General features: G+C 37.4%; 1 protein-coding gene across 10 annotated transcripts in view; it reads left to right on the top strand.

Annotated features, from left to right (window-relative positions):
- Positions 1 to 23,233, top strand: part of MECOM (MDS1 and EVI1 complex locus) — a 519,304-nt gene that overhangs the window by 477,317 nt on the left and 18,754 nt on the right. For 6 of the 10 annotated variants that reach the window (XM_016215706.2, XM_016215709.2, XM_016215712.2 and 3 more), the window contains 6 exons: positions 361 to 577; positions 5,720 to 5,867; positions 7,142 to 7,298; positions 11,637 to 12,993; positions 15,360 to 15,447; positions 19,840 to 19,866. In XM_016215706.2, the coding sequence (XP_016071192.2) occupies positions 361 to 577; positions 5,720 to 5,867; positions 7,142 to 7,298; positions 11,637 to 12,993; positions 15,360 to 15,447; positions 19,840 to 19,866 (1,994 nt within the window). The remainder of the gene's footprint in view (positions 1 to 360; positions 578 to 5,719; positions 5,868 to 7,141; positions 7,299 to 11,636; positions 12,994 to 15,359; positions 15,448 to 19,839; positions 19,867 to 23,233) is intronic. The other 4 variants (XM_016215707.2, XM_016215705.2, XM_016215708.2 and 1 more) reach the window with 4 other exon arrangements.

Here is a 23,233-nt window from a genome sequence, read left to right on the forward strand (position 1 = left end):
AAATTGGAATGAAAATCTGACACACGATTCCTTGTAATCAGGTTTCGAGGAATACCAGTAATCCATGTACGAGATTGAGGAAATAGATGATGCTCAGTAAGTGGTCATTGCTACTTTTAATATCCTATGGATATGAAATCCTGGAAGGGTTCTATCTGACGCGGTAGCTACAATAATCGCTTATGTTATTGTTCTAAGCTCTGTCTTGACTTTCTTACTGTTTCTACTCTCCATGAAATTGAAGTGGTAGGCATGAAAACCAAGTCATTTTTATTGTCTTCCATAATTTGATAATGCCTGCTGGGTCGTGGTGCGCTTCCCGATCTCCCGATCTCAGTCACTCCGGGGTTATTTTCACAGAAGAACGGCAGTATCGCTGCGAGGACTGCGACCAGCTCTTTGAGTCTAAGGCGGAACTAGCAGATCACCAGAAGTTCCCGTGCAGCACTCCCCATTCAGCGTTTTCAATGGTGGAAGAAGACTTTCAACAAAAACTTGAAAGTGAAAATGATCTGCGAGAGATACATGCAATCCAGGAGTGTAAGGAATGTGACCAAGTTTTTCCTGATTTGCAAAGGTTAGAAATGGCATGTTGCACTACAAAACATGTTTATTTATTCTGCGATAAAATGTTCTTATGCTGAATTTTCAGAATTTGTGCAGATGGGAAATTTGGAAGTGCAATGAGCTGGATGAGTGTGTTAGTAACATGTTCAGAAGTCACTTTTCTCAGGAAATTCTCATCTGTCAAATATTTACAATGAGGTTGGAATTAGTTATTTGGACGCCAGATAGAAAATGTTTATTTTTATTTAAGCAGTGTTATCATCGCCAACTGAAAGTTTAACATTGCTGTAAAATACAACTTAGAGGAAGAGTGAAGACTGCTGGAAAAACGATGATGCTAGTTAAAGTAATCACATGCTAATCAGTAAAGCTACCTCTAGAAACACTTGGATGATGAAAAAGACCCCTTCTGCTACTCATTTAATGAAAGATAGATGGTCTTTTGATAGATCAGTGTAACCTATGGATTTAATTTCATTTAGACTGCACATATATAAAGAATTAAGAAAAGCATGCTCAGTGAAGAAAATGTTGAATTCCCTGAAAGGAAACAAATGAACATGATCTAAATGAAATAATTTTTTAATTCTTATTTTTACCAAGATGAAAATCATATTTTAATCATATATAAACTTTTTATAGCTTTTTGAATGTAATTCAAGGACATTTTTTATTTTTATTAAGGAAAACAGCAACCCTGGAGCCCACCCTCTAAAAAACTACTGATAATTATGCTACAAAACGGTTTCTCAGATCAGAGATGTATATAACTAGTTAATATAATTTTTGTTTGTTTGTTTCTACCTAATGGTTTTTGCCTTGGTCCACAGTTTTGATAATTGTATTCATTCTTTGGCTTTTAAATGCGGAAATGATCCTTGGAACCTATAATCAGAATTTCAAGTGAACATAACGCCATTGTATTTAAATGAGTATGGTAGTATATTAACTGGATTTATTCAAGAGTGTGAATTGCTCAGTTTGCCTTGGACACTCCACCTATTTCACTTTGCAACTTTGTTTCCTTTCTTTCCCTAATGCCTCCCCTTCCTCCCTCTCCTTTTCACCTCTGTTGATTGCCTTGCACCTTCCTCTCTGGTGAGGCCTCTTACAGGAAACGATTTCATCCAGCAGTCATTCATTTTAATGCGTAAATAGCTAAAAAGGCATCAAGCATAACTCAGTCCTTGAGGAAACTGAATCAAAAGAATGCATCTCTAGCTTTGAAAATTCAGGCCTAATTTAGCTTTAAGAGAGAAAACATTTGGGGGAATAAGAAGGCTTTCCCACTACCCTTTAAACTCACATTTACTGCTTGACATAAATTCACATAGAGACTAACTCTGTTACATAGCAAGTTCGGTAAAACATGGATTGGTAGTAAATAAAAATGTTGCCGCATGTCTTTTAAATATAATTGTGTCCAGATTAAAAAACAGAATAAAACTAATAAATTCCAGGGAGTAAAACAAGTATTTATACTGCAAAGCAATATCTCTGATGCCAGAGATTAAGTATATGTCCTTCAATTTTATTATCAAAAATAAAGGACAGCATTATAAAACAAAAATTGACAGACTAAACACTAAAATGTGATTCTTACTTCCTACTACAAGTGCATAGCAATACTTGTTATGGGGAGAAAGCTTCTAACTCTGACTAGCTGGCGGCTGTGAGTGGGAAGCAGTTAGGAAAGGAATTATTTGGCCTTGGATGAGCCCCCAGAACGCTTTTTCGGCGTCTCCGTGGGGTGGATAGAGCATATCTCTAGGAAACCTGACGTCAAGCACCCAAATGGTTATGCCACTTAGCCATGTGTAGAACCTACGTTCTCGAGATATTTTCCACTTTATCAAATCCTATATTGTTCTTTGTACTTTAAACGAAAGACAAATCCTTTCTTGACATGATACCTTGTTCTGTTCTGTATCTTTTATGTAAAATGTTGAGAAAGGAATACTCCCTCCCCAATCATAAAAAGAGCAAAAAACAAAGGTAGATATGCAAAGGATGGAAAAAAACCTGGAAAACTTTTATAAATTGGGATAAAAGCTTTATAAATTGGGATAGAATTCTATGAAAACTGAAGACTCAGTAATGACTGACTGGATTGCTTCTAAGTTTGTGAAAGCAGCGAGCACTTGCTTTTGTGAGAAGCATTAGCCTTTTAATTCTTTCTGTCATTTATGACTCGATAGCTGGGAATTCCTTGAAACAGTATGGATTTTATGCTAAATGAGAAGAAGCAAAGAAAGGAAAATAATCCTTGCTTTGCTATCTTTTTCCCCCCTACGTGCCACTTAGTCTACTCTAAAAGCTGTATCATACCCTAGGAGTCAGGGACAAGAGTAAGACTCTGTAGGCCAATCTTTTACCACTAGATTTTAGAGCTGATGATTTGACATACATATTAGAATATAATATATATCATAAAATGGCATGCCTTCATGGGTTGTGAAAGACAACAGTGAGAATAGCCATCTGTACAATGATTTTGGAAGATGCCCCTGACTAGGTTCAATGTTACCTGCAGTTGTTGTTATCTCTCTCTTAACTCTCTCATTAACATTTCAACTTGTGTAACTAACAGAGGATTACATAGTGTAGATAAAGATAGGGCCTTTCTTGTGACTCCACACACCTGCATTCCCCTGGTACCTTTTGTTCGCAGAGATATCACCACTTGTGCTCAAATAGAATAGTGTTACCAACTTGACTGACTCATGGGGCAGGAAAAATAAGTTCATGTGCCAGTATGAATAGAATTGTAGGGAGGGAGCCAAGAAAGAGAAAAAATAGGGGAAAGGTGTTGTTAATTTATCAAAATATGAGGAAGGGCATTTCGTTTTTCATACACTCCTACACACTCAGCCTATACATTATCCACTGGATAATATATTCTAGGTGCACAGAGGTCTTACCTGATACTCAAATTGACAGTGGTCATCTTATAGAAACATAAAACGTGGAAGAGAAAGTGTGATTGCATGCTTGGCAGGTTTTCTGTTGTTGCTGTTGTTGAATTTTTTTTAAAGGATTTTTTTCTTATGAAAGTTTCAGATACACACAAAACTAGAGAGGACTGCATAATAAACCCCATATACTCAGCTTCAATATCACACAAGGCCAATCTTGTCTCAGCTTCACTCTTTTAGGATTGTTTGAAACAAATCATGGCTATTATATCATTTTATTCATCAGTAGTTCATCGTATATCGTAAGGACTCTTTAAAATGTAAGTTCAACACACACTTGAAGAATAATAATTTCTTAATATTATAAAATATTTGGTCAGTGTTCAGATTTCCCCAATATCTCATGAGTTTTAATGTTTGCTTGAATCATGATCAAAACAAGGCCCATCACTGCAACAGGTTGACATGCCACTTATATCCTTCAATTTACAGGTTCCCCATTTAAAGTCAGTAAGTCTTTCTGTCTGTCTGTCTCTCCCTTCTGCTCTGTCATTCTCATTTATTCTCTCTCTCTCTTTCTCTCATTACAGTTTATTTATAGAAGAAACTGAGTAGTTTTTCCTGTAGCATTTCCTCCAGTGTGAATCTGCTGATTATATCCTTTTGGAGTTGTTTAACATCTTTCTCCAGCCCCCAGTTTCCTGTAAACTGAGTTATATCCCAAGCCTTGATCACATTTAGGTTTAAAGTTTTGGGAAGAATACCTCATTCGTGGTATTATTTATTTATATGAGGGGGCACATAATGAATTGCCTAGATTCAGTAATTCTTTAGGGGCTGCAAAATGAATGTTTTACTTCTATCATTCTTTCTTTCTTTGTTATCTAGATTAATTATATACAGAGAATCTTCCCCTCATTCTTTATTTCTTCATCCTGTGTACAGTTAATATAGGAGGGACAGGGCCTATGGATGAGTTTTTCCTTTTATTTACCAGTTTTCAGAATAATTACTGGCTTTCCAGAATCTTCCAAGGGTAACTAGTGAGGTTCTGTTCCTGTGTTTTTTAATATTGTTATTGTTAAGAGATGAGGTTATTTTTATTGATGCTTAAATTTCTTTGTATTTGTTCACTGGGCGTCTCTTCAAGTTGGCACCCTAATTCTTTTGACACGATCTGTAACTTTATTGCTTTTTGTCATAACAACATGTTCAAGGCCCACCTTGTATATTTTGTTCTTCAAATTTGAAACAGGTTTTCTCCACGGAGCTCTGGTTATTTTATGTGGGGTAGTTGCCTACTGTGTTATGTGTTTGCATATTTAATTAGCAAAAATATTGATATTGCAGACGCCTTCTGAATATCACACTAATCCATTATCTATCATATTCATTTTTATTACATTCATGAAGACTTCATGTACAATTTTTAGAGAAGAAGAAAACATTTGAGAAGGAAAAGTATTCTAAGCTTTAAAACAGAAACTATGCTCATGAGAAACTTCATATGTTTTTCTTTTGAGAGTCTTTAAGAGTTCATTCACTTAAAATATTATACACTTTTCTTTCCTCCATAATTAGTAGGTTATTTATACATATTTTTCCATATATAAAAATGTTTATACCTTTATATCTATATCTATTTCTGTCTCTCTACACAGACATAGTCATCCATCAGTGCATCTGCTTGTCCATTCATCTCTTCCAGGGTTATATTGAGAAGTTGCTTGTTGAATAGTTCGCTTATAGCTCACTTTCCCATATGGCGACATGGGTAAAAACAGAAGTACTTTTTTGAATCTCGAGGTTATGTACATCAGATAGAATACCTGCTTGCATGTTCTTAAGCATTTTCTTAACATTTCTGTTTGAGTGTTTGTGTTTAAGTGGGTGTTAGCAATATGTGTTACTGTCAGAAGTGTGTAGTGACTCCAGACTTGACAAATAGCTAGTTGTTTATCATGCCCCTAAATTGGCAGCTAATCCCTGCTAGCTGTAGCAGATTTATTTTCTAACAACAGGGGTACTTCTCTGCATTAGCGAGAGACACAGTCTAGGAAACATAAAATGTACTTCTGCCTGTCGCAAGCCTGTTTCTTTTTTTCCTTCCTCCCCACCTCGACAACTTTTCCTTCTTATTTCTGTAACTGCCAGTTGGACTGGTAATAAAATGACGTTCTGTGTATGAATGTGTTCTTTGTCACCACGTCTTACGAAATTAATTGTTCTCTTAACAGCCTGGAGAAACACATGTTGTCACATACTGAAGAGAGGGAATACAAGTGTGATCAGTGTCCTAAAGCATTTAACTGGAAGTCCAATTTAATTCGCCACCAGATGTCACATGACAGTGGAAAGCACTATGAATGTGAAAATTGTGCCAAGGTACAGTGAATTTGTAGACTACTTGGCCTCTCTGTCATCCTGCTCTCTCTTAATCTATCACTTGCTACGATATATAAAAACAAGCCTTGAGAGGGGAAACTATAAATATCTTGAGAAAAGTAGACTGAGTGTTGTATGCTAAAAGGCATTAGTGCAGTGTATAAAAACACTTAGTGGGTATCGTTTTATTTTTGTAAGGGAGGAAGTGAGGCTTAATGGTGAGTTCCAGAACTAGGTGTCAGACATCCACGGTAAATTCCTGGTTCCGCTACTGGCTTGCCAGCATGGGGTTGTTTTATAGCCTTACGGAGAATGAAAATTTTATCCAATGCACATTACTGATTTATTTTAATAGCAATTTGTGAGGAAGTCACATAAAGTTTCTGAATGCCTATTCAGAAAGAATGGGAGACTGCTACATTTGCAGATTTTTCCACCCAAATCCCCACCATAAATTCTAATTAAACTTAATTCTAATTAAAGGTAGAGTCCCTTAGTGGCCAGTTGCAGAACAACATAAGGGTGAGATGAATGCACTTCACCTTGACCATACAGGAACAATAATTCACATCATTTAATTTTCATGTTTCTCAATTAACCAAAAGATGTTTTGGTATCATGAACATTGATTTCAAATTGCAAAAACTTTTCATAGCATTTGAATATCTTTTCTCATGCCAGTGGAAATTGTGACATTTGAAATTATCTTTAGACATGTGTTGCTCCCAGATGTATGGGGTGGCCCTTTTCTTTTCTTTCTTTTATTTTATTTTGTGTTAGTAAAGTGTCCAAAGGAATGATTTTAGCTTAATGGTAATTTACTGAAACATGGAGTTAGAATTTAACCCCTAGGGGAACTCCTTGAATAGATTTGTGATTCTTTAGTAAAAATCCCCCCAATTTTGTACATAGCGTGTCTTTATTTAAAGCATGGAAATAGCATACCCATTTTAATAATGTCATGCGAGCATTTTATTATTCCACTCCAATCACTTCTACATGGGATCAAAAAAGGCCTGAATATGGTCTAATAATGTCACTATTTGGTTCAGCTGATACCAATGGACACTTGTGCCAAGGATACAGAGCTGAATGATTTACACCCGTACCCTAGAGGGGCGCACACTTTGGAAACATGACTTTCTGTTGGTCTTCGGGGTAAACAAATAAACAAAAACAAAACACATAAACAGAATTCCTTCTCGAGTCACTCCTGGGCTTCTTTGCTGTGTCCTCGAGTTAAGTTTCTCGATTAATCAGTACTCATTTCCTAGCAGGTTTTCACGGACCCTAGCAACCTCCAGCGGCACATCCGCTCGCAGCACGTCGGCGCCCGGGCGCACGCTTGCCCGGAGTGTGGCAAAACGTTCGCCACGTCGTCGGGCCTCAAACAGCACAAGCACATCCACAGCAGTGTGAAGCCCTTTATCTGTAAGTTTTTAACACTCCGGCCCTCCTTCCTGCATCTGTCTCTCGTCCGCAAGGTGCTGTGATGAGGAGAGCGGCCCCCGTGGCCTTTAGAGGGGTCTCCGCATTAGCCACTTGTGGCCCAATCCAGTAGGGCTGTCTTCTAACCCCAGAAAAAGATCTTTTATAACCAGATCCATGGTATTTTGTCTATGATCCCTGGGGTGTTTTCTTTGAGATGAAATCAGTCCCTGGTAGAGAAAAGAGAAGTCGTTAAATATTGCAAAGGAAGCCTCCCCAGCTTGTAGAATTTAATGGGGACAAGCAGATTTGTCTCACGCCGAAAGCGGTCATGGCTTTGCACAGCAGCAAACGGCATATTCCACTACCCAGGATGAAGTGATTAAAACCTGCTCTGGATCAGAAAGGAGCCGGAAGAACCCCACCTGGCCAGGGGGCTGACGACTGTGTGTGTATGTGTGCGAGGGTCTGTGTGGGGGGAGAGAGGGAAATAAAAGGCCCTTTAATCTGCCCGTTGCTGCCGATCACAGGCTGTGGATGGGTGGTTCTCAGTTACTTGGAAAGCAGAACATTTCCACTCTGATGCTGGACACGCTGCTTCTGTAACTCATGCACTAAAGCAGATTTACAGGCAGTGGGCTTGTGTGTTTTCAGGGGACATCCGATCTGAACACTTTAGGAACACTCTTGAAATAAAGTAAAATAAAGTCCTCATTCGGTTCTTCTTCTGTCCACCACTCCTGTTCTCTGTGTTGTGCTGAAATATGTCATAGGGAAAAATCAGTGGTTCTTCATCCATCTGGGCAACGACTCTGGACTTCTTTTGATCCATTGCTCGGCTGGGCATGTAAACACAGTGACTCACTGAGCTGCGCTACAAACTTCAGGACTGATTTTGGATCCAGATAAGCTTAGAACTGGTTGAAGCATACTCAGTAGTTGGCAAAGCCTCTGACTTGGGAACGCTTGCTAATAGTGGTTTTGACAAATACTCGATGGTTTGTAGTAGGTATAGGAGACACTACTACAGGACCTAATGGAAAAAACCCTAATTTTCAGTGCCAACGTGGAGATGCCAGAGACTAGCCCTCCTCCATTTGGCCTTGACACAGCCCTCTTTTGTGCTTCCAAGCACCAACAGAGCTTTCCTTTCCTTTTCCAGCTTATACTAGAGTCCTGTTTGGCTCACATGTTCCCTGGGTGGAGTGAGGAGCACTAGCTGATAAACAAAAGGGTGCTCTAGCCTCCCTTGGGGAAACTCTGTTGAAAGTTGCAGGAAATAAAGTATACAATAGAAATTTTAGAGCTCTCATCCCAAAAAAAGCATTCTCGACTCTAGGTAGTAATGCCCTAAAAATGTCCTTGCAAGTACTACAGGCATAAATAATTCATTTATTTCTAATTTTTCAGAAATTATTTTTTAATAAATTTATTATTATGTTTTGGTGGGGGGAAAAGTGAAATAGACCACAACTAATTAGGATCACCCATTTAATGCTTTCTCTATAATTTAAAATAAAAGTCAGAGAATACAGATTGCTATCATCTGAGATTCCAGGATCTGGAATTTTAATTGTGTTGAAGTCAAGTATTTCACTTTAAAGTGCTATAGGGTGTCCCTCTCCAATTAGATTGCACAAATGATTTCCCATGAATGTATTTTTAGTAATTATTGGTAAATTTAAATAGCAGATGGCTTTCTTCAAATATAAAATCTGACAGAGAACCATGGGGTAATTATGAATAATAGCCATGTAATTTCAGAACAAAAGAGGAGTTGGTGTGGAGACTTTGGGGTGGAGGAGGTTCACCTAGAGTTGATATCTGTTTCTCACCAGAAGGCCACACACCACGCTTTACCCCCACTGGTGTGTTTATGGCAACTGTCTCTTATTACAGTGTACCGCCAAGCTTGAGCCCAAAGTCACCATCACTAAGGTAATTACTCACTGCCTTTACAGAAACCTCCAGCCTTCCCAAATAGAAACCACATGCTCTAATAGGCTGAATATATTCAAAATACCTCTTAATTTGTTTAATAAGTAGAAAAATGCAATGTTAACTGCTGGCTAATTCATTATTGCTGAGAAAATTACAGTAGAGTAGGGACTTCAACATCAATTGAGCCCATTTACCTGGAGACCTGGTGGTTTGTGGTGGGCCAAGCCTTCAAGTGAGAAAAGCGAAGCCTCTGCCTAAGGAAACATCCCAGTGCTATGTTCTTGAGGTCTCTCACAGACACCACTCATCCGTGTAACACGGTACAACCGGGAGAGTCAAATGCACCTTCTGCTGCTCCAGTATAGAGAAACTCTTGATTTTTTAAAATCTATTGAGCTCTAAGAAAGAAGTGCACAGAGCAACATTGCTTTGCTAAAAAGTTTCAAACCCTTCAAAAACTTACACCTTGGTTGAATACCCATAAGACATTTTAATGCCCAAAGGGGAGGTGTCACTTTCTTAATGAGTGTACTTTTATAATTCCAACATTTTATTTACTATTTCTTGTTATTGCTCATAGCTGAATTAGTGTAACTAGTGAAAGTCTCATGTTTCTACCCTCTACATCATATGGTTTTAATTAGTGTATCAAAGAATTTAATTATATGTACTATTTAAATTCTTTTATATACACATATATATCCATATTGTATATGGTTAACTAGTATATACTTTTAAAGGAGACTTTGGTCAATATATTCCAGTAGAATGATTTGAAAAGAAATCACATCTTCTCTTCCCATTAAAATGATTGTTACAGCCTCTCTACAATGTTATGAATCATCCCACAGTTGGAAACTACTTTAATATTACTAAGCACGCTAATATATGAAGTAATGCATTTTAACCATTAGTAGTAAAAGAAATCGGTGTGGAATCACTTGGTTGCTTCCTATTTGGTGGTGTATGGGATAATCTAAGTTCTGGGTGAGTTTTGTATGACTGAAGGTCTGTAAAATCACCTTTGAATGAGTTTTATTTTTTTAATTATTATTGCTTTGACTCAGGAGCTCAGCCACTCTCTGCTTAAAGACAGTCATCACATGAAAGCAATAAATGCGTTTTGTCTTCCATTTAATTTCTTCTATAAATTTGTTTCAACAATCACCTAGGAGGCATATCATGTTTCTGTATCTATTAAATGTACACAGGAGCATTAAATTAAGCTCCCACGTAAAGTGGGCTCATCTTTACTAAAGTAAAATAGAATGTGCGATGCTTAGGAAACAGATCCTATAATCCGGCCGGATTGTGAAGTAAGTGGAATTCTTACCTAGCAAAGGAGTTCTTCAGGGCTGCCGAGTTTGGCCTTAAAATATCCTTAGATCTGTTTGCACATATGTGAGGAGGAAGATGTTCTACTTCTCTGGCAAATTCTCAGTGAAGAGGGTTGTTTCCCAGCCACACCCTCTGCTGTGTCCTTTCCGGCCTCGAGCATTCAGAGCGCTCCCCCGGCTTTACCGTAGTTGGCTATAGCGCACAGAAGTCAAGCCCTGAGATAACCGGCGAAGATATGACAACAAGTGGACATGTTTCCCAAGGACGGGGTTTCATAAATGCAGGAAGGTTAGCGCAGCCACTGGTGTGAGGGGAAGTCGGAGGACGTGATCATAGTTCATGGGAACCAGCAATGCAGGATGGGCTACATTCAATTTAGTTTCCTTTGCAGGCTTAAAATAGAGCCATTGTAAATTATGTCAGTCTTTCTGAAATCATGAAAATGATTGTTAAAAATGTCTCAGAATACACAATGTGCATTGTTGTGTGGCTTTGATGTGTGAATGATGAGAGCATATGATATAATTCAAATTAAATAATGGTAGAGCAGTCACAGGCTTTTTCCCCAAGGGGAGGGGGGAATAAAGGTGAAGTTTCTGGTTACAAGAAAGGCTGTTTTATTTTGTTCTCGTGCCTACAATATAGAATTCTTTAAATGGTCTAAACTGTTAAAGGGGTTCCTGTGATGTTTCATGTTTAATTAATCTAAGTACTTTAATTTTAAAGATTCTGTTAGTGTAGCAATTGGGTGGGAAATCAATGTATGCTGGGATTTGTTTTTTTCATAAATATTTAAAGGCAAAAATATGATGCAATGGGGATGATAAAATATTTTTATATAAATGAAATATTTGTGCTGCCTCAAGACATTTGTCAGGTTGGATGCCTTGCTTTGGAATCTAGTGAAATGGGGTTATCTGTGTTTGGAGCACCCAGATTGGTGCCTCCAACATCTTTTCCTGGCTTCCTAATTGAAATTTTGGGTAAACCAATTGTGATACTTGCTAAATTCAGAAGCAATTGCCATAAAGCCTGAGATTCTTTTTTGTTGTTTGCACACAGGTGAGGTCTGCCATAAATCCTATACTCAGTTTTCAAACCTTTGTCGTCATAAGCGCATGCATGCTGATTGCAGAACCCAAATCAAGTGCAAAGACTGTGGACAAATGTTCAGCACTACGTCTTCCTTAAATAAACACAGGAGGTTTTGTGAGGGCAAGAACCATTTTGCGGCAGGTGGATTTTTTGGCCAAGGCATTTCACTTCCTGGAACCCCAGCTATGGATAAAACGTCCATGGTTAATATGAGTCATGCCAACCCGGGCCTTGCTGACTATTTTGGCGCCAATAGGCATCCTGCTGGTCTTACCTTTCCAACAGCTCCTGGATTTTCTTTTAGCTTCCCTGGTCTGTTTCCTTCCGGCTTGTACCACAGGCCTCCTTTGATACCTGCTAGTTCTCCTGTTAAAGGACTATCAAGTACTGAACAGACAAACAAAAGTCAAAGTCCCCTCATGACACATCCTCAGATACTGCCAGCTACACAGGATATTTTGAAGGCACTATCTAAACACCCACCTGTAGGGGACAGTAAGCCAGTGGAGCTCCAGCCCCAGAGGTCCTCTGAAGAGAGGCCCCTTGAGAAAATCAGTGACCAGTCAGAGAGTAGTGACCTTGATGATGTCAGTACGCCAAGTGGCAGTGACCTGGAAACAACCTCGGGCTCTGATCTGGAAAGTGACATTGAAAGTGATAAAGAAAAATTTAAAGAAAATGGTAAAATGTTCAAAGACAAAGTAAGCCCTCTTCAGAATCTGGCTTCAATACATAATAAGAAAGAATACAGCAATCATTCCATTTTCTCACCATCTTTAGAGGAGCAGACTGCGGTGTCAGGAGCTGTGAATGATTCTATAAAGGCTATTGCTTCTATTGCTGAAAAATACTTTGGTTCAACAGGACTGGTGGGGCTGCAAGACAAAAAAGTTGGCGCTTTACCTTACCCTTCCATGTTTCCCCTCCCATTTTTTCCAGCATTCTCTCAGTCAATGTACCCATTTCCTGATAGAGACTTGAGATCGTTACCCTTGAAAATGGAACCCCAATCACCAAGTGAAGTAAAGAAACTGCAGAAGGGAAGCTCTGAGTCTCCCTTTGATCTCACCACTAAGCGAAAGGATGAGAAGCCCTTGACTCCAGGATCCGCCAAGCCTTCAGCCACGCCAGCCGCAAGCCAGGACCAGCCCCTGGATCTGAGCATGGGCAGTAGGAGTAGAGCCAGTGGGGCAAAGCTTTCCGAGCCTCGAAAAAACCATGTGTTTGGGGAAAAGAAAGGAAGCGGCGCTGAACCAAGAGCTACATCAGACGGCTCCTTGCAGCATGCTAGACCCACTCCTTTCTTTATGGACCCCATCTACAGGTAAGGGTAGATGGGAGACGGTTGCACGTGGACATAGGCGTGAAAGCTAGCGCGTACGCTATAGAGTTACAGCTTGTCACAAACTGTCTTAATTATTTTATAATAATGATCTAGTGGATTCATTTTTATTCAGAAAGTCGAAGTTTGGACTTATTTTTGGATGACTCTGGATTTCAGGTTTTGGAATAAGCCCGCAGAGCTCTTTCCCTTGACAATAAATTTATTTTTAAACGCTTTTTTTTTTTTTTAAGTGGAAAATATGGGAAAGCCATATTTCAAGCAAGTTGTCAAGTGGCGGAAGAACGAGGCTCCTGAAGGATTAATGCAAATATGTGCGGGTACTTTCATGGGTCAGGTTATTTGGAATGAGACGGGACACAGAACAGCAAAAGTTTACTCTTTGTTAACCTACCAACAATCCTTGATAAGCACTGCTCCTATTCTGTTTCTAAATAAATCCGTTAGGAGTCCCAAGTAAGTGAAACATTAATCGCAAAAAGGTTTCCTATATGATGCGAGTGGTCGGCTTAAAAAAACCACACGTCTCTGTTTAATGCCTTCATTATCCAGTTCCCTTTAATGCACCCAAAAATTCTTTGGGAAACACATATATGCTTAATAAAAAGCTCATTACTGTAACTCACTCGACCATTCAGAATGTTAGTTTTAAATATGAATTTTCTTTAGAAGGCATGAATAACAGCACTTCTGCTTGTTATGAAATTTAAATGTTACCATGCATTTTCCCCTTTACTTTCTCATCCAAATCTTGAACATCAACAGCTAGTGAAAGATGTAGGTGCTCTTTTATTGGACTCACGTAAGCTGGAAGTATTTGCCTATTTTTGCCGATTCTCCTTTATGAAGAGACGATCTATTCTTTCATTTAATAATATTTATTGCGTTCCTTTAGCTTCATAGGTACTAGAGCTGCAAACTTTTTTATTTAAAACTTTTTTTTCTACCTATATTATCTACAACACATTAACCAAAAAACTGCTGGCGTGTCAAGGGCCACCTCTACTTGAACATGACAAGTAGAATACAAAAGGACAATCACCATATCTCAGGACCATCAGTACATCATGCTTGGGTGCTCTTTTCTAATTATTAGATCTTAATTCCTGTGGAAGTCCCATTACTCGAGAGGGAAAAAGAAGGGGCAACAGATCTGCCATGTTTTGTATGTAGATGGCGTGTTACACGTTGCCTGTAGAGTTGTATCTCCAACTTAGTATTGCATGTGAAGATAATGACTTTGTGCAGATCATTTCTCAGACTTTCTTTTTTAGACCCTCCTAATGGAAATAGACTTCCAATATCTTCACTAACCTGTTACCCTCTTTCCATCACCTCCTACCCTTCCCCTTGCTTACACTCATCTCAACCTTCTCTCTGGTATTTGTCTCAGTTGAGACCTAAAGCCTCATTTTACCAAACTCATGAAAGGTCTAAACCCCAGCTTTAGTTTAAGACCTGGGTTGAAATCTTATCTTTCCCATGTCTTAAACATTGTTTTTATCCATAAAAGGGTTGGAAGAACAGTTATTTTAATAAGTGAAATAGTATATGCAAAACATAGCATATATAAAATTTTAAGCAGTCGTAGCTGTGTTTATCCATTTTGAGTCTATTTTAAAAGTGTACTTATTCAAGCTTTTAAAAGAAACTTACCCACAGTTGGTAAAAGAAATTCAACCCATGATGTCATTCTTATGTGCTCAATAGAAAATAGGATGGCAAGCACTTCTAGAGCAGAGGGATGTCTAGGTAAGTCGTGTATGTCTCTGTCTCCAAAAAGTTCCCCATCCTCTCGTCACCCCCCTTTCACCTGCCCTGTTGAGCAGCAGTGGCATCCAAAAAAAAATGCTTGTACCTCAAAGAGTGGCTAGCAAGGTGTGCAGTATGCTTAGAAACTCCCCTGCTGTTATTGGCAAATATGGAAGAAATATAGTGAATATTTGGGGGCGTACCTTCTTGGTAGAAAATGACTTTAATTTGCAAAATGAACCGTGCCCTCACAATTTCAGAATCACCAAGCATTCTCATCTACGCATGAAGTGGAAAGGTACAGATATGTCACCAGTCGCCTCTGATTTCATGACTCTTCATTTTTTAGATTTCCTCATTATAATTACTGGTCATTCAATAGGATTTTTCCATTATAAATAGGACTTCTTTCTTTGAGCGCCTAGAAGTGCCATGAGTGTTCTTTAAGGACTGAACAGATGTCTTTATATTTTTATTAGCGTGCTTCCCAGCAACCTACCATTTGCTTTATTGTGAGCTGTTTTAAATGTCAGTGATTATGTAGTAATTGATATACGAGACTGATTCATATCCAAAATCTAATTTTAACTTTTCAGAGTAGAGAAAAGAAAACTAACTGACCCACTTGAAGCTTTAAAAGAGAAATACTTGAGACCTTCTCCAGGATTCTTATTTCATCCACAAGTAAGTATTTTGAATTTGAGACTTGAAGCTTGTAAACTAACTTGTTGATGCTGAAAAGCAGGTGCAATGAAATGAAAGAAATCTTGAGAACATTAGGATTTCCTGTGACGCTGGTGAGGAAGAGCACAGGAAATTCTAGTAGAATTAAAATCCATACTCTTTAAAGAAAAAGTAATGGAAATATGTATAAAAATATCGTGGTTTTGGTGTTCAAGGATAGTCTGCTATTAACTACTTGTTGAGTCAAAGAGTATTTTGGAGGGAGCAAAACTCAGTTAAGAGAATAAACATGGATATTGTCTTTTGTGCTTCGAAGTTACTGATAGTAGGAAGTGGATCACACCGTGACTCGTCCCAAACTCATGAAAGTTCTTTAGTGCTTAGATAAAAACAGGAAATGAGTCTACCTGACAAGCTGTTACCATACAGGGTGAAGGAATTTATCTAGAGACCACTGGGCATTCCAGAAAAGTTCTGTAATTGCACAGGAATTCACCACAATACACAGAGCTATTTGCAGAGTGGAGTTGTGTCCATTTATCAAAATATATACAGTTTCTCATTGCAAAGAAAATACAAAGCAGTGTTATCTAATTGGTTATCTCTAGGTTCCTATTTGGTTGTTTTTTAAAAACTTGTTTACTTATCAATCAGAATGTGGAGAACTGTATTGAAAGGAAAAATATATAAACATCTTGAATCTGGCTTCTTGATTGAATGATATCTTATTTTAAATTTTTTTAAAAAAGATATAGCTCTGGTCTTTATAGATAGTAAGCAAACGTTTTATGAAAATGCTTATAAACTATAAACTAGTTTGTTCTATTTCAGGATATTAAAACTAAAAAATTATGCTCCTCTAATAAAATCGGTGGGATTTTATGCAAGCTATCTTATAGAAAGTTAGGAGGTAATTAAGCTATCTGATCTTAGATTGTAACTTTTCTGCTACCCCTCCTCGCCCTCTCGGTTACCTTGTCTTCACTTTTTCAAGCACCTTCCCATAGTCTTGAACAGCAGAGTATGAGAACTGAAATACCATCTTTGGGTTAGCTGAGAAATCTACCACTGCTCAGAGATTCTCTATGTTTCAGACTGAGAAAATATAAATAGTTTAGCATTAAAAGGGTTAGAAATATCCCAGTTAGTATTCATTTTATATATGAAGACTAAGATATGATATCATTTACTTTATGGAAAAGAAGCAGGTCCTAAGGTAGTAAATGTTTATTATTGAGGCTGATCTAAACTGCATTTGCAGGCCTCATGGACTAATAAACCCGAACATAATATGCAGTTAGTGTCAGATATTGCACAAAAAGTGTATCTCAATAACTTTCTTTCTAATTATAGCTAAATGCTTATATAAGGATATTATAGTTATATACATTTAATTATAATAATCAAATTGTTTTTTCCTATTCTAATTTTCTTTAAAATCTAGTAATTCATCTCTTCAAAGTTGAGTGCTATGGGTACATGGTGTAATGGAGAAAAAAGATTAGGATTTAGTGTCTTCCAGTGACCCAGTGCACCCAGCTTCTAGTTTCCTTATCTGTGAGATGAGGGAGTTAGGTGTAGAGTCCCTATTCTCTGAAGTTCAAAGACGTCTAGCTAGCCAAAGATTTCCTGGTTTGTAAGATGGGTGACTTGTCCACCAATAACTCCATGTGTGCATGCAGCTGTTACAAATATAGTATATACGTATTTTTATTCAAAAGTTGCTGGATGGGGGCTCTACCTGAAAGATCTTTGGGGAGGAAGCCAGGGCAACAGGGTGGGGTGGATATTCAGGGTGCTTGGGGCAGAGGCTATTTGCTAATGACTACAGAAGTATTTCATTAGTTTCTAATCATCTTGGCTGTTTCCATGTTTCCTTGGCTCTGTGTCACTGGGACGCTCAGGTGACAGAGACTGTTGCCCAGGTGAAACTTGGGTCACCCTATTTTCAGCAAGCCTTCAGAAAATCTGCCTTAAATGTTCTGAAGTTTCAGTGGGATTCTCTTGCTCTTTCTAGTACACTGAAATTCCATCTAGCCTCAGGTTCCACCTGCAATCCAACAAACAAAAAACTGCCCAGAGCTGGGGGCCAGAAAGAACTGCTTTACAAGTGACTTCACTAGTTATTAGCACAAGGGCTTTGGTTTTGAGTGGTGTAGTTCATCTCTCTGAGCCTTCTCTGTCAGTGCGATGGGAGCACTCCTTACAGCTACCACACCAGGGTAGCTGTAAAGATCAGGTTCAGGCACTAATGTGGCTAGCGTTGTGCTTGGCATGTGGAAGGACCAAAATAAGAAAAAGCTCTTATTATTAAGGGATGCAGAAGTACTCTGTTTGAATATAAAGGAATGTCAGTAAACTACCCTCCTGCCGTCCCCTGAGCCAGGTTTTGGGCGGGGGCTGTACTTTGTATCTAGAAGTACTTGTAAAGAGGCTTACTGTGTGCTCTCTCCTGTCCCACTGGGCAGCAACAGGGTGGCACAGAGCAAGAACCCGAAACGGAGGGTCTTGCCTCTGCTCCCAGGGCTTGATTTTGTAGCTAAGTAAGTGCCGGGATAAGACCATTTATTACTTCCTTTTCCATTTAAAGTATATTGGAGTAAATCACATGGGCAGTCTGGGGCATATGTATCTTAATCTTTAGAATGGGAATAATACCTACCCCATCTCTTTCTCAGGGTTATTCTAAAGAGGAGACCACATATTCTCAATGCCTTAGGGGAAGCATATAAATAGATACATAAATGCTTGATAGTGGTATTTTCTGGGCAAACCCAATTTTACCATTTTTTGTAGTCTACTTAACATATCCCTTTGCACAATTCCAAATCAGTGAATGCCTCAATAAATATTTTTTGAGTTTTATTAAAAGATTATTAGGTTACCTTACAGCATTTTGAATAATAACACATATTTTTAAAATTCTTGTCAAAAAATACCTAGAAGACATTGGAACATGTAAATTAAAATGAAAAGACAAATGCTCATTTTTATCATTCTCGGGCTCTAATTTCCTCTGCTAGTTCAGTGCTTAAAGAAGTATGTTTGGTCTCTTGGGCCACTAGAGGAATATTTAGCCTTCTGTCTTTCTTCTCTTATAAAGAAGTTAGTTTAATATAATAGAGAAATAAGCACTGTTGAGGTCTTTCCCAAGTAGTTGAAAATTATTGTGGAGTCTTAGTTTAGAAAAGGAGATACAGCCACAGTAGATGAGATAAAGGGAGTGATATCACTGTGTCACTTTTGGAATGTCCTTTCCATTGATTTTGGAATTGGCTACCTGGCTCACATTGGGAGCTCATTTGAATTGTCATTTGACAATAACACTATTGTAAAACTGGCTAATAGTCCTTGGTTTGATTTTCCTATACTTTTACTATTAGTTATAAAATATGCATTTTATGTTAGATGTTTGGCTTTGTGTACATCTGCAGCAGAGATTCTGTTTTACTTCTATTTCTGTTTTTATTCATTCATTTTTATTTTCTTTCTTACAAAGTATCTGATTATCCTGTTACTGCATTCCAAGGAACTGGGAAAAAATTATTCTTTTCTAAGTTATCATTTATATATTGATATGAAGTCACTTAAGTCTTCTGCCCTTCATCTTTTACTTTGCTTTCAACAATTGTTTCTTATTGTTGTATTTCTTTCGGGATAAATCTTTCATCCTTAAAAACTATGTGTCTTCCTTATTAAAGATACCAAAACTTATGATAGCAAGATTTAGCCTGTTTAACCAAGCAAACATATTTTTAAGGGTATAACATTTGTGTTTCCCGGAGAAGCTTCTAAGTCACTCAAGTGTTCTCCAGTGATTCTTGTCATAAATTATCATAAATAACTAGATTTTGTAGTCCTTTAAGGTGTTCTGACTACTGATGATCTGAGTCCCATGCTAATAAAAATCAAGCAGTGTGCTTCTGAGAGTACATTACATTTTGTAACTCAGTGATTTACATTTGAGTAAATATCTTGTTTTCTTTGTTATTAACATTATAAAAATAAAAGAGGCTATATTTTTTCAGGAAATTGCTTGTTTTTAGTTATTTAAGTAAAATTTAGAAATCTTGTTTTGCAATGAGTGAAAACAAATAAAAAGTCTCTACTTTGTAATTTAAGAGTTGGTAGTAGGTAGTGTTTAGCTTTCTTGGGGGAAAAAAACATACTGGTTTATAAATGATTCTAAAATTTAATTTACATAAATAGAGGAAACTCAGCAATGTTATAAAAATATTTAATTTTTATGCCCACGGCTTTTACTCAAGGTATAGTTACATGATAAGCAAAAATTACTAAGTTAGTATAAATGTTAATTTCTCAAAAGATAGATTATAGTCAAGATACCGATACAGAAGTAATTTTTTGTTTTTGTTTCAATTTTGCTCCCAGTTCCAACTGCCTGATCAGAGAACTTGGGTAAGTTTCCTGCTTATATTTTTGACTAAAATAATATAACATTAAAAGGAAAACAACTTAAATTCTAATTTGCTTTACAGACTTAACAAATTCTAAGGCCCTCTCCATTCAGTGATATGGCTTCAGAAGATAGTTTTTCAGCTTGTGAAGCTGCAAAATATTTTCAGTTATAATTGGGCATTTAGTGTGCTATACATTGTTTACAGAAAGAAGTTTATTCTATAAATCTGACCCATTCCACATAATTATACCTTGATGCAGAACTCTTTTTGAGCACATGGGAGCGTGTTATTAAAAGAGGTGTTGAGATGGGTCGCTATGTGGAAATAACCATTGTTTGGGGGAGCCTATATCAGTATGTTTAAGATGCTTTTGATAAAGGCTTCCAAAGGATAAAACTGGCACTTACGGGGAGATACAAGCTGACGGAATTTACATCCGTATATCCCAGGGCAGAACTTGGTTCTAGCCATATGGAGAAATAAGACTAAATGTTTAAAAATCCATGTCTAGCTAGTGAATGGATCTTTTAGCATTGGATCTCTCACTTCCTTAGCTTTCAGTTACTGTTTCCAGATATAGTCAGTTGTCAGTTAATGATACTGGGGGACAGCTTTATTTTTTATTCAAGATAAAAAATAGTGCTTATTTAGTTTTCACTCTCAAATAAACCTTGGGTCAATGGAAATATATATATAAATAATGTGTATGTCAAAAGTTCCCCTAAGTGTATGTACTTTTACTTCTTCATTTTCTTCTTTACTCAAAATATACTAATTTTGAGGCATGTGTAAAATTTTGGAATATAGTTCATTTTTCCTTTGGTCACCACGTGTAATTATAAATAAATTATTTTAAGTTGGAGCACTTTAGCACTTGCCTATTTCCTCTACCCGATGTTGGTTTTCCTTTACCAGAAATTCCTCCACTTTTTTCTTCTGTGGAATATGTGATGAATTACGATTTTTTTTCATCTTGATAGACTTTTAAAGATTAACTTCATTTATTTCAAAAGTATAAGAGAGAGAGAGACACCCTTAGGCAAAGGGGATAGTTGGGTAGTAAATGGGGTTGCTCTTTGATTTTCCTGGCCTATGTTCCCAGTGTTCTTCATCTGCCTTTCCTGGTAGAGGAATGTCCTGGGTCTCCTGCCTCATGGTCCCCACTTTCTAGGGTAGAGTATTACTTTCCAGTGGCTGTGTTGGTAGCTGTCTCAAGCATAAGGTGCTATCCCCTACATAAATGGCCAGTGGTTCTACCAACTTCCAAAGCCATTTTCAGATTTTAAGTTAGACTCCATTTGCTGATAATACAATGATATAGCAACTACCATAGCAATTCTTTGGAAACATTCATTCCATTGATTCATAGGTTTTTCAGAGCTATGATTTATATGTGTATTATAAAACATGGATTATTGGTGGGAAATGTTAAGTATACATGATTTTACTTTTTAGTGGTAAAAAACTCTAAGTGATTTCATAATCAAGATTGCTGAATGTGATACATGGAGTGACATAACGATAAAATATGAATATTTACTTCCCCCTCCCAAATGGCCATAATTTTGAGACTTCTCAAGATTATCAAGTGAATAAATATAGAAAACTACCAAATCTACAAACTTTCCCATCATAAGTTATTCATGAAAAGTTAGTTATTTTATGATAAAGTCATGTGTAATCTAATTTGTGAAACATTAGGTCACATAATTTACGGTGCCATTGGACATATCATTTCATTTAATCAGATTGTCACTTTAATAGTTTTAATGAGAAACTTCATGTCATCAATTATTGGCTGCCAGATAATAAATGTTAAGCTAAGTGCTTAGGGCCCAGTTGATGATATCTTGCCTGCTGAAATGTTTTTAAAAATACTAACTTTACTTGAGTAGAGATATAGCTACATTTTTTTTTTTTTTTTTTGGTTAAAGCTAGGGAGTTGTGTCTAAATATTAGTTTGCGTCACTATAAAGTTAATAGCCTCTTGGGGACTAGAAGGGGGTGAAATGACTTCCTCTTCCTGACATCTGGCTGCAGATACCATCAACAACTATTATATATATAAATAAAAATTACTGTTCCATAAAAAAACCCTGTCATTTACTGATTAGAGATTAGCCTATGACATTAATAGGACACAAAGCAATACATTTCTAAAATACATGATCTTTTTCTTCTTTATTTTCCCCATTCTTAGCAAATTTCCTATTCGTAGTAGTACACATTACCCTCTTCATTGGATTTTTCATAATGGAAAAAAAAGTATATAGCTAGATTCTGTTCCATTTATTCCAATTCATCTTTTTAAAATATCGAGTCAGACTTTAAATAAATGTAAAAACTTACCACTTCTGTAAAATGAATGTTATTTCAAGAGGAACATCCTATGAGTCAGACTAGATAGCCAAAGGAAGTTGGGGTGTTGACCCACACACTAGATAAAGCTCATCTTAATCCAACACCTTAATTCAAGATATTGACACTAGGGCTGAGGTTGGTCACATAACTGCTAAACTATCCAACTGGCAAATGTTTAAGTCACTTCTATTCGTTCTAATGGGGAAATTTATTCTTTTTAGTGGAAGTCTAGTGCTATGAGAACAAATCTTACAGAAATGAAAGGAAGGCTTCAGGGACAGCTTTGATGTTGCGCAGTTATAGCTAGCTGGACAGAAAGTGGTGGTGGGGGGGTGTGTGTGTGGTGTCAGTAGCTACCCTCAGCTCACTTCCCATCTTTTCTCCCATTTCTCCACTGCGATGTAACCCTCTTTTTTTCTACACCAGAAGCCCAAGGTAGGGGTGACTTATACCAGAGGCACTTGGGTAACCCCTATTATCTTTAAAAATGTCATTATTTAGTCATCAAGCCTATAATATATTTTCTTGTTTCTGGATGGTTTTCCCAAATCGAAACAGTTTGAGGTAAAGTAATCACAGTGGTCTTTCTTCAAAAGGGGCTATTAGCAGCTACTAAAGCAAGACACATTTCTCAACAGCCAATTGCTCTTAAATAACTTGAAGGACTTGTAGTTTATATGAGCTAGAGATGAAAGCTGAGAATAATAATAGTCATGAGTAAGCTATTTTCCATATAAAAGGAAAAGTGTTTCTATAAGATGTATTGCCACAGGAATCTGAGTGTGTCAGCAGAGCGGACACTCAAATGATTTAAAACTGCTAGATAATGAAACTTTACTCACATATTAAATGTACATAAATAAAACATTTATAATCATCACCCATGCACTTACTATTCTGCCCAATAAATATATGCGATCATGACCCTCACCCTGGCTTGTTACTGCTAATCAGCTTGAAGGCTAGGGGTCATTTTTTACTCAGACAATTTATTCCATGGAGGG

This window comes from Miniopterus natalensis, chromosome 6 (assembly GCF_054644295.1).
Source record: "Miniopterus natalensis isolate mMinNat1 chromosome 6, mMinNat1.hap1, whole genome shotgun sequence".
In the NCBI taxonomy this organism is placed as follows: Eukaryota; Metazoa; Chordata; class Mammalia; order Chiroptera; family Miniopteridae; genus Miniopterus; species Miniopterus natalensis.